This window comes from Lipotes vexillifer, unplaced genomic scaffold, assembly GCF_000442215.2.
Source record: "Lipotes vexillifer unplaced genomic scaffold, Lipotes_vexillifer_v1.1 scaffold412, whole genome shotgun sequence".
Taxonomy (NCBI): Eukaryota; Metazoa; Chordata; class Mammalia; order Artiodactyla; family Lipotidae; genus Lipotes; species Lipotes vexillifer.
Window position 1 is genome coordinate 252,199 of NW_006798464.1, and position 11,966 is coordinate 264,164.

Consider the following 11,966-nt stretch of genomic DNA (forward strand, 5'->3'; position numbering starts at 1 on the left):
CCGCTCTTCTCCCTCTGCACCACGGCAGGCCCTGATCCACCACCTCCACCCTCCTTCAAGGCCTGACTCATGGGACACCTCCTCCAAGAAGCCTGCCCTGACCACCTCACTTGGGTGGTGGTCCCTCCCTCCTCTGGACTCACAGCAATTCCTCTGTCACTCCTACAGTACAGCTGCTATTCACACCGCTGAGTCCTGGGATAACCATCAAGAGTGCTAATAACAATCATCTCACTGACTCAGCGCTGACTTCAGTCATTTAATCTACCACACAAAAACCGGAACGAAGAGGATATTAGTAACCCCATTCCACAGATGAGAAAACTGAGGCTGAGAGACATTAAGCATTGTGCCCAAGTCTCACACACACACACACGCGCGCACACACACACACACACACACACACACACACACTCCTAATCACCATGTCACACTGTGACACTATCTCCACCATTCCTGCACCAACCCAGAGCCGTGAAGGCCTGCCTGGTGGTGACCCAGCGATGAGCAGGACAATATTCCTGCTCTCTAGCAGGTGGAAGCAGAAAAGTCAGAATCCCTGGGGCTCAGGAACAACCCTGTATCCCTGCCCCACAGCCCCTCCCAGAGGGCCTTCACACTCACTACCTGGCATGCTGTCAGAGAGGCCTGGGAGGGCTACCTGAGAAGCTGGCCTTGGTTTCACTCAGGCCTGCTCCAAACACTCAGGAATGTGCTGGCTGTTCTGCACCTGCAGGTGGCCAGAAGGGTTGGGAATGGGCAGGAGATAAAACTCCCAAAAGAACGATGGGCGTGTCTCACACGTGGCAGAATCACCACTGTACAACTGCCTGACCCTTTGCAAAGTCAGGAGTGGGAGAGTGGGCTTGGAAAGTCATGGCTCCATCTGGGAGCTGACTATAGTACCCAGTGCTTTACCTCACTGTCTCCCCACACGCTCGCTCCCTTGCCACTAAAGACATTTGCCTCCAGAGTGTGCTGATGCCGACCAATCGTACCATCTCCTCGTGACGGTGGTGCACCAGGTAACCTCCACCCTGCTCCCACAAAGAGAGCCTGCTGGGCTGGGAGGTGGCTCATCCCACGGCTCCAGACCTGGGGGCCATGAGACCGGCCCAAGGCTGGAACACTCTGCAGAGGACGCCAAGGCATCATTTGCCCACGGTGGACCCTTCTACAGATCATCTGCTTCCAGCAGTTCATGCCCCCATCACTTACGGCATGTCAGACAGCCTTCCACATAAAATGCCCTGGGCAGGGCACCAAGCCAAGAGCAGGACTGTCAGCTCCACCACTCGCTATGCGACCCTGGGAAGTCCCTCCCCTCTCTGGTCCTCAGACTCCCCATCTATAAAATGAGGTACCAGAGCAGTGCTTCTCACAGATCACCTGCGGACCTTGTTAATATGAGGATTCTGTCTCAGAAAGTCAAGGGTGGGGCTGGGAGTTTGCATTTCTACAAGCTCCCAGGTGATGCTCATCCTGCTGGTCCATGAAGCTCACTTTAGTAGAAGGCTCTAATCTGCCCAATCCATTGACTCCACCACCCTGACCCAAGCCACCTTAGATTCCCACGTCTCTCCCCTCACTCACAGTGGCCCTCTGCCCCCATTCTCCCTATACAGCCTAAGGGAGCTCTTCTAGACCCAACTCTAATCGTGTTCTATTAGCACTCCCTCCACAATGGCTGCCCCTTGTTCTCAGGATAAAGACCTGAATCCTTAAAATGGTCTATGTGGCCCCTGCCTGGTCCATCTCTGCCTACCTCTCCAGCCTCATCACCCACCAAGCTACCCCTCATTCTCTAGGTTCCAGCTCCACTGGCCTCCCTTCTATCCTTCACATGCCCCAGGGCCTTTGCATGTGTCAATTCCTTGCCTGGGATGCCCTTTGCAAGTTCTTCACATGGCTTGATCTCCATCATTCAAGCCTCTACTCAAACGCCATCCAACACAGCAGTCCCCATGCCGTTCCCTCTCTTCACCCCAAGTCACCCTCATCACATCTCCCTCTAATGTTTCCTTCATAGTTCTTGCTGCTATCTGACCTTTCTTTTATTTGATCCTTGTTTCACATCAGCCTCCCTCATTAGAATGCAATTTCCATGAGGTCAGGGATCTCACCAATATTGCTCCCTAGAGCCAGGCACTCAGAAGGAGCTTAATAAATATCTTAATAAATGTCTACTGAGTTAAATAACTAATCAATTCACCAAGGACACCTTGCCTGCTGGTGAAGAGGAATCCTGGTGCGAGGCATGCCCAGAAATGCCAGACCTCAGCCCCACGCATGTGCACACAGGCACACACCAACACTCTCTCCAGGTGACCGGAATGCCTACAAGGGAAAGGAGATGATCCAGTCCTTGAGAGAAGCAGACAGAAAAACTTCACTTCCTCGGCTCGCCAGATTCACCCTCTTGGTCTTGGAGGTAACTGGCTGTGACAGGCCTAGGCTGGCAATTAGCCAAAGGCTTCAGACTATGACAGTGAGTAGTGAGGGACTGCAGGGAGAGGAGCCCAGGGTGGGGGGCCCCAGACCTGTCTATGTTCTTTACCAATTACCTGAATTTCCTTTTAGCAAAAGGCAAAGTCTTTAACTCCCCACTTAAAACAGTTAGGCTTGGGGGACTTCCCTGGTGGTCCAGTGGTTAAGACTCCATGCTCCCCATGCAGGGGGCCTGGGTTCGGTCCCTGGTCGGGGAACTAGATCCCACATGCTTGCTGCAACTAAGGATCCCACATGCCGCAACTAAGGCCTGGCGCAGCCTAAATAAATAAATAAATAAATATTTTTTTAAAAAAAAAGAAAAAGAACAATTAGGCTCAAAAAGCAGTGACGCTGGGAGCAAGAATATGCTAGCTCAAGTTCATACTTAAAAAAAAGACTAAACCCAGACAGTCACTGAACTGAGCTCTGAGTGGTATTGGGCAGCAACTAAAACGGGATAACAGAAAGAGGTGCCACAGGGGGTGGAAGGGGGAGCAGAGGGTGGGTCTTGGGTTAAGACAAGAAAGACAGAGAACACCTCTGCTCTGCAGCTCTGCCTAGTGAGCCCTACAGTTCTGCCGGTGGCCAGCAGGTGGCACTGTGGCTGCAAAAAGAGGGAAATATCCAGACCTCAGAGAAGGCAAGGCTGGGCTGAGCTGGGCAGAGACAAGGCCCTCAGCCCAACCTCTGCACCCTGACCTCTCCAGTGGTGAGATTTTTTATGACTCAGCAGAAACCTATCCCCTTCTGGTCCCCCATCCCTCCATCTGAGAATCTCTCTGGAAAGAGCAACAAGAATCACTATCCCTGGGCTTCCCTGGTGGCGCAGTGGTTGAGAGTCCGCCTGCCAATGCAGGGGACACGGGTTCGTGCCCCGGTCCAGGAGGATCCCACATGCCGCGGAGTGGCTGGGCCCGTGAGCCATGGCCGCTGAGCCTGCGCGTCCAGGGCCTGTGCTCCACAACAGGAGAGGCCGCAACAGTGAGAGGCCCGCGTACCGCAAAAAAAAAAAAAAAAAGAATCACCATCCCCAGGGGACTTCCCTGGAGGTCCAGTGGTTAAGACTTCACCTTCCAACGAGGGGGTGCAGGTTCGATCCCTGGTCAGGGAGCTAAGATCACATATGCCTCTCAGCCAAAAAACCAAAACATAAAACAGAAGCAATATTGTAACAAAATCAATAAAAACTTTAAAAATTGTCCTCATCAAAAAAAATCTTTAAAAAAAAAGCACCACCTCCAGCCCTATGACCCTAGAAGTCCCCATGTTTCTCTTGAATGCAGGCTACAGGTTTGGGGGAAGAAACAGTGGATGGGTAGGTGTCAGAAGCCCAGGGATTCAGACCAACTTTTAATACCTACCAGCTGTGTGCCCCTGATAAACAATTTATCTGGGCCTCATTTTTCTCATTCATTCATTCACTCACTCATCCATCAATATTTATTGAGTGCCTATGAGCCAGGCTCTGTTCTAGGCACTGGGAATGCAGCAGTGAACAAAACAAACTCCTTGCCCTCATGGAACTGACATCTGCAAAACAGAACTAATGCTACATGTTCTAGAAGCTCAAGGAACCAATCAGAGTAAGTGAAAATATTTTGAAAATTGAAGTGGTGTCTTTTTTCCTCTAGCAACCAGCAAAGAGCAAACACCTGGGCAGGACTGCTGATGGTCAGGTGATCCCTCTTGTGGCCATCTCCTGTGAGAGCCCAGGTTCCTGGGCCTTGCTGCCACCCTACTCAGCTCAGCTTGGCTGAGAAAAGAGGGGGCAGGGAAAGCCATCTCCAGGGATTACAGAGCCTCCAGCACTCACCATTCAACTCACAGCCAAGGAGCTCAAAGCGAAGGGTGCAGCCCCGGTGGCAGATTATGGGCACCAGTCTCACATACTGCACCTCCAGAGGGGTTTCAAACAGGTTGACCTTCAGGCCGCTGTTGTCCACATTACCCCTAAATATCTAGGAGAGAAGAGGCAGATTGGATGAGTGGGTCAGTGTGGGCAGTCCCACTTCCTGGGGCGGTCTCCCCTTCCTCTTTGGGCCCGGAGGCAGAAGTGGGCTTAGCAGAACCAGGAGGGGCTCAGCCCTTCCTCTGGCCACCTCACAGTCCTCAACACAGATTCCCCTTTTCAGATCTTCCTTGGTCACCATGGGGCCTGGGCATAAACCCCCGTCTTTCGCACAGGGCCACCTATGATCTATAGGGTGCCTCTGTGCAAATTAGGAAAAGGTACTCCTTTCTCAAAAGACTTTTTTATAACAATTTTCCCACAGATAGAAGTACACAAACATGATGTGAATGGTGCTGACTTAGTAATGACACCCTTGAGCAGTACACAACCTGTATGACTGTACATGGTATCCCTGGCGGCTCTGAATGCATCCCATATCCACCACTACTGCCACCCTCAACAAGTCACTGAAACTTTTTGAGTCTCACTATTCTTATCTATAAAGTGGGGCTATTACTTTTAACCACAGAGCACGGGCACAATCTGGGTTTCCCAAATTCTTCAAACCAAGATACACCTGAAAACCCACCTCATGGCCAATCACCCAGGGCACCCTCACCTCATTGGGGGCCCTCAAACAGCGCTGGAGCCCCAGGGGTTGCTGACCACAGCCCTTCTTTAGGGCTCACGACAAACCTCACCTTATCTCCTGACTCCCCTGCACCCTGGATGAACTGGAACTTGCGCCCATTGGTGCTGTAGGCCACCTTGAAAGTCTTCAGGTACTCGGCACTGCCTGCGCGGCTAGCACCCTGCGTCACCACACCTGTCACCCGCATCTTCCGCATCAGGTTCACCTGGACCAGGACAGGAAGGACAGAACCCCTATCTCCCAGGTTCTTTTCACCCCCATCACTCCCGCAGCCCAGAAGGAGAACAACGCAAGCAGGACAAATAAGGGCGGCTTTCTCATCTGGCCCTCTCCAGGCTTTGGGCCCAGTGCTCAGGGAAGCACACAAGGACAAGCTTCCAGAGGCCTCGTACAGTGCAAAGAGCCCCTCTACAGCCTAGCGTTCACTCCCCCTCATCCTGCCCACGCACTCCAGGCCCCCAAAGCTGCCCTCTACTTAAAGAAACTTCACCCGTGGGAACCTGCCACCATGCTACCTGGATCCCGGTTATGAACCCTCCCGTGGTGACCCCCAAATGCAGGCGCACTCATCCCACCTTGTCCATTCCCATCACGCTACGCACCCTTGAGCCGTCCCTTCCATACCTGGATCCAGGGGCTTCTGTCGTAGTTGCTGGATGTCCATGCGTTGACAATGCCCGTGAGGTGCAGGCGGGCCAGATACGGGGCCCAGCGCTGCAAACCCATGAAACCCAAGTGCATGGACGAGGCGGAGATCTGGGAGTCGGCGATAGCGCCCGTCTCCATGCCCAGCGGCGAGGTGCAGACTGAGGGGGGAGGGGGCAGTCAGAGGGCCACCCGAGCAGGCAGGGCCCAGAGGACACAAGAACAAGACAGTGTGGCCTCTGCCAGGGACCCAGAGCAGAGACCATGAAGGGACAATGAAGGCCAAGGAGGAGATACCAAGACAAAGTGCACAGTGAGGAAGAGAGGGGCCGGGCAGAGTCACTGGGGGTTGGGACCCTGGGCTGCCAGAAGGTTCTAGGGCAGGCCGGCACTCATGGTACTGCCATGACTGGCAGCTGGTGTCCCCCAGCAGGCGGCAGGAGGTGGTCTCGTTCTTACAGGATATGGAGCGGCAATTATTCGAGGGGGGGATGGGCTGCTGAGTGAATAGCAGCATGGCCTCCTCTTCCTTCGTGCCCCCGCCCCATCAGGAGGACCACGGCACCCAGCCCAGTCCCTGGCTCCCCCAGGAGGATGGCTGTGGAAGAAGCGACGCCTCAGACAGCAGAGTGAACAGTACTCGTACTGCACAAAAAGCAAGAAGCACATCTGCCTGGAGGTTTCTAGAATCCCACTGGCAGGAGTTTTCTGGATGGGGTATGAGTGCCATTCTGTTCTCCCTCATACCCTTTGCCCCTTCTAGCTACTGGTCCTGATCCAGCCATCTGGGAAGCTGCCCCTGGCCAAGCAATGTGGTCCTTGGGGGCCAAGCCTGTGTGCCTGGGGCTCAGCTCCCAAGCAGAGAACCCGGGACAGGTCCACTCTTATTCCAAAATCCCAGGCTCACGCCAAGCTCGGTGTCTGACATTCTCGCAGGGAGAGTGAGGCACAAGGGAGGCCATACACCCGAGATCAGAGCCGGCCACTGGCTGAGCAGAGACCTGAAGCCAGGTCTGCTCTGCTGTGTTCTCAGAGCCCCCATGCCCACACCCAGAGGGCCCCAAACGTACATTATCTGGGCCTGTGGGGTCCTGGTGGGCTCCAAGGAAACACACCATGTAACAGATAAGGAGGGGCTGCAAAGGTCTCTCTGGGGGTGTTCCTCCAGCTTTGTGGTCACCTCCTGTCTTCTGCCCCAGGTGCTGCCATATCCAGCCTGGGACAGACCCCAGGCCGAGAAGCAGAAGGAGGCTAGATGAGTAATCCCCACTCAGGCACACCCAGGGTTACCTGGGCTCCCAGCAGCGTAATTAGTGGGCCCACCTGGCCCCACCCAGGGCTCTGTCAGCTTTGGCAACCCCGCCCCCCCACATTCCTCCACCCAGTATCTCAGATACATCGGCCTCAACCCAGGGCCCAGGGCCCAGGCCCGTGGGGCTGTCTCCTCTAAGATGAAGGGCGTCACAGGCACTTCATCTGCTCTCCCCCAGGAGCCGGCTCCCACCAGGCTGGGCCTGCCCTCCCTCCTCCTCCCGGAGCCCAGCCCCACATCTGCCTACAGCAGGACCGCCTGCCCCCTGCCTGCAGTGCTCAGTGACAGAGCCACCAGACTGCAGACGTCTGGCACCGCCACCCCTACTCCCCCTACCCTGCACCTAGACATGGCCTCGCCCGCCCCACAGCAGGTGAGGAAGAGTCCTGGTTTGTGGGAGGGACCCCAGCCAGGCCAGGAGGGAGACGCCATGCACAGACAATGCTGGCCAGGTCTGCCGGGTACCCGCCCAGCACCGGTCTGTGGCCACGTGGATGGCCAAGCAGGCCAGGCGGGTCAGCCCCTCTACACACGCAGGGCCTCTGAGCGCCTGACCGTGAGGGGATGACCCAGCCTGCCCAGGCCTCTCCCTCTTCCCAGAGCTCTGTGATGAAGCCAGAGGTCAGACCTGGGCCAGAACTGTCAGACCCTGAGGCTCAAACCGTATTAACTAATCTCCTGGGCCCCAAAAGATTAAGAATCTGTTGGTTTTCCCCTCTTGGTAGAAAAATGTCAAGACTTTACCCTAATGCTGTGTGTCTGGTTCATGGTGACATAAAATAACACTCCCATGACCTCTGGGGTTACCACCAGCCCTCACTCTCCTGCAGAGACATCAGGCCTGGCCTGCAGTCCCAGGAGAGAGGGCCAGGCAGGAAGAAGCCTGGGGAGGGACAAAAGGGTCCCCCGCCCCTCCCCCCCACACCACCCCGGCCTAACTAAGGCTCTGTCCCCTGCCTCAATGCACCCTGACCCAGGAATAAGGCCAGCACACTGCCTGGCCTGCCAGGACTGTGGCTCAGGGTCTGCCCCCTAGAACAGGCACCGCCAGATACTCACCGATCTCACAATGGATGCCTGTGTAGCCATGAGGGCACTTGCAGATGTACTGGGTGAAGACATCCCCTCGGTGGAAGTCGTCAATCACCTGGCATTCGGCATCATTGTGGCAGGGATTTGGGAAACAGGGACCTGGGGAGAGGGAGGCAGGTGAGATGGGCAGATGATCAGGAAGGAGCTGGGGACAGGCAGAAGCAGATGGGCCAAGCCCAAAAGGACCCTCCGCCCAAACTCGACCCACTGCCCGCTTCCCCCAAGCATCTCGTCCCTCCCCCTCCCAATCTGCCCGATGGGGCCTGGGCCAGCCTGGAGCCAAGAAGGGTCACAGGTAGGTGAGTCAGTCCAAGTGAAGGAAGCACCCAGCTTTCCAAGTGGCCTGGGAGCTTCCAGGGAAAAGCTGGCGGGCAATAGGAGGGGTGCTGGGACCAGTGTTCACTTCAGGAGGAGCTCAGCCTAGCAGCCTGTGCTGCAGCTGGGAGCCAGTGGGAAGCGGCAGGTATGTCCCAGGGCGGGTACCTCTCTCAGTCTCATTGCATATGAGGCCCGTGAAGCCTTCAGGGCAGAGGCAGTGGAAGGGGGGTTGTTTGTCCTGGTCCAACAAGCAGGTCCCACCATGCAGGCACTGGCTGGAGTCACAGAAGTCACCTGCAATAACAGTTCTGAGTCAGGAACAAGTCGTTCATTGAGTAAATATCTGGGGGCCAACTACCATGTATGTCCTGGGCCCCTGAGACAGAGAGATCAGATGCAGTCTAGGCCTCAAGAAACCAGAGGAAAGAGGCGGACAAGTCACCACATAATGAAGAGGGACCATGAGCTCTGACAGAAGCCTGCATGAGGGGCCAGTGGAGGATGGTTTCTGCCAGGGAGCAGGAAGTTTCAAAGGTGGGGACATTTGAGCTGGTTTAAAAGTCAGAGAGGGAGGGATTTCCCTGGCGGTCCAGTGGTTAAGACTCTGTGCTTCCAATGCAGGAGGCACAGGTTCGATCCCTGGTCAGGGAACTAAGATCCCACATGCCCTGTGGCATGGCCAAAAAAAAAAAAAAAGTCAGAATGCGAGGGTGTCGGGCTGGGGAGTGAGGAAAGAACTTTCTTCAGAAAAGCAGAAGCACAGAGGACTTGGTATGCTGGAGAACAGTAAGACATCGCTGAAAAGGGAGACTGGTAGGGACTCTTAAGAATGACAAGTTTAGACTTTTCATCCTGCAGAACAAGGGCTCTTAACCTTCCTTTAGTCTCCCCACCATTGTCCACCAGGGAAAAAAAAGTCAGAGATTCGCAAGCATGAGGTGGGAGTGCGGAAGCCATTTCTTAGCTGGGGATGGAGAATGTCAAGCAAAGGCAATCTGCAGAGATGTGGATGCACTGCCCAGGGTGGGGAGGCATCCTGTAGCTACACAAAGATCCCTCTGGCTCTGTGTGGAAATATGACGGGAGCAGGTGAGGTAGGAAACCAGGAGAGCATCACGGAGGCTGCCACAAGCCTCCTGGTAAGACAGGAAATCAGGCGAAGGGGTGAGGAAGAAGGACAGATTTGAGAAAAACTGGACAACGGATATAGAGGTGGGAAGAGGGCTAGAGAGGACATCACTGCTTCTGGCTGGGGGCCTGGCTGACAGATGTGCACTGTTAACCTGTCCCCAATCCCTTGACTCGAGTGAACTTCAGCCCGCTAGGTCAGCCAGGCCTGCAGAGCACCTTCTAGCTGACCTTAGCATCCCAGAAGGGCTGCCTCAGACCCCACACCCAAACCCGTCATTTGGGGTAAAACATGAGACATCTTTTTTTCCTCACTGCAGAGTCAAGCCATCCCAGGCTGGAGGCCCTCCTGAGATCCCAAAGCCCCAGAGACCAGGGCGGGGGCTCCAGGGAAGGGAACACTGTTAATGAGCAATGGAGGCCTCAGAGCTCCACCTCAGCGTGGGCCTCGGGAGCTTAAGGAGGCTCCCAATGAGCTATTAGTCACTGGCTTTAAATAGCAGGTTAATCCCCTCCCTGACCTGACAGGCGGTGGGCACTGCCACGGCAGAGGCTTGAGGATGGCCAGAGACCTGGGCTCCTGACCAAGCAAGGTCCAACTCCCCTTTCTCCCCCTCCCAAAGTGCCCTCTCCCTGTACTGCTCCAGGGCAAAGCAGGTGAGTGGGCAAAAGGGAAAGGGAAAGGTCTCCCCTATCTGGCAGGCCCTTGACTGACTCACCTGCGCACTGCAGCTGTGGTACTTCCCCCTTCCCACAAAGCCAGGTCACCCTCCACAAAACCGCCTTTGGGATTTCAGCGTCCTACCCTCTTTGGGAGATTTCCCCAGGGACATTTTGCCAGGGCTCAGGCTCTGGGGCCAGAGAGGAGTGGCAAGGGACTTTTAAGACCCAGCCAGCTCTCCATGTCTCAGAGGAGCTTGGAGTGGCCTTAGGCTTCCACTCCAAGCCTGGGGGTCAGACTGGCACCGGATGGCACAGCCAGGGCTCATCTGGGACCCACCCACCCACCCCCAACTTGCTTCAGCCAATCCTATTTCTATGAGAAAATGATGGAGGGGGTGCCTGAAGAGTCTTTGCCATCTCCCCCCACCCCGTGGGCACCCTTTCCTCAGCCCACTGTGAAGCGAATAGGGCATCCCCATGACCACCCTGCTGGAGGCCCAGCTGCCAGCAGGATGCGTCCTAGGCGGGGGAGGAGGACCAAGGAAGATAAAGCAGCAGCCCAAGGCTGCAGGGGGAGGGGGGAAGTCAGGAGCCGCCACCTCAGGAGGGAGCCCTTTTCCAAGTCCCTCCCCAGGCTCCTCGCCCCCTCTTGGGTCCCAGCTGGAAGGCCCTTCCATTCCACCGACTCCCCAGCCCTTCGCTTATCTGACCAGACACCTAGTTTGAAGCAGAGGATAAAATTCCAGTGAACTGACCAGCCGCCAGGGCTGGGAAGGGAGTTACCAGGGAAAGTTGGCTGGAGAAGACTTATCAATACAAGAGTCCTAGAAACTTCCTGGTGGAAAGAGCGCGCGAGTCAGACACAGTTCAATGGCCTCATTTTACAGATGGGAAAAGAGAGGCCCAACACAGCGGATTCCTTTGTTCTGTGTAAGCCACATCCCTGGGGGAGGCTGGGCTGTCACCCAGTGTCCCGAGTCCCCGCCCAGCGCTCAAGCCTCTATCACCGGCAAAAGCCCTCCGGCGCGGAGACAGCAGGAGAGGCCGAGAGCATCCCCGCCTCCCTCCCGGGCGCAGCCGGAGAGGTCGCCCCTCCGCTCGGCGCCGGCTCTCTGACCAAGTTTGTAAACAGTGGAACAGGGAGGGCGCGGCGGCGAACTTCCGAGCGGCGCGGAGAGGAGGGGCGAGGGCGAGAGGGCGGCGCGATCGACTCACCGGAGAAGGCGAAGAGTCCCGAGGCGCAGAGGAGCGCGCCGCAGAGCGCGGCCAGCACAAGGGGGAACGGCATGGTGTGGAGATGCGGGCCCGAGACCCGGCGCTTGGGCTGTTCAGACCCGGCGGTTCTCACTCCTTCTCCTGGAAGGGAATAAATCAGGCAGCGCAGCACCTCCCACTGGGCCACGTGCTCCGCCCAGGCCCGCCAGAGGCGGACTCAGGGCGGGGCTCCGCGGCTGGGAGGGGATGGGGGGGGAACCGAGGGCTCCGCGGCCACCCACTCCAGCTCCGGCCACGCCCGGCATCCCGCGTGCTGTTGGCGGTGGCCAGGCCCTGAGTCCTGAGTCGACTGGACTAGAAAGGGCTCAGAAGGAGTTGTTTGTTCTTTGCTTTTTGATTTTTTAACTGTTGGCTTCCGAAAATATGCTAAACCTTATTCATAATAAGAAAAATGCAAATTACGAGTACCATGTTTCAGTTATCAGACTGGCAAGTATCAA

General features: G+C 56.0%; 1 protein-coding gene across 2 annotated transcripts in view; it reads right to left on the reverse strand.

Moving 5' to 3' along the window:
• MFGE8 (milk fat globule EGF and factor V/VIII domain containing) overlaps positions 1 to 11,589 on the reverse strand; it is a 13,816-nt gene extending 2,227 nt beyond the window's left edge. Inside the window, exons 1-6 of one of the 2 annotated variants that reach the window (XM_007470513.1) lie at positions 11,467 to 11,589; positions 8,626 to 8,754; positions 8,110 to 8,241; positions 5,718 to 5,899; positions 5,143 to 5,298; positions 4,304 to 4,448 (exon numbers count right to left, since the gene is read on the reverse strand). In XM_007470513.1, coding sequence (XP_007470575.1) covers positions 4,304 to 4,448; positions 5,143 to 5,298; positions 5,718 to 5,899; positions 8,110 to 8,241; positions 8,626 to 8,754; positions 11,467 to 11,539 — 817 coding nt within the window. In that variant the 5' untranslated portion in view covers positions 11,540 to 11,589. Of the gene's footprint in view, positions 1 to 4,303; positions 4,449 to 5,137; positions 5,299 to 5,717; positions 5,900 to 8,109; positions 8,242 to 8,625; positions 8,755 to 11,466 lie in introns of both variants that reach the window. The other variant, XM_007470514.1, reaches the window with a different exon arrangement.
• Positions 11,590 to 11,966: the final 377 nt, after the last annotated feature.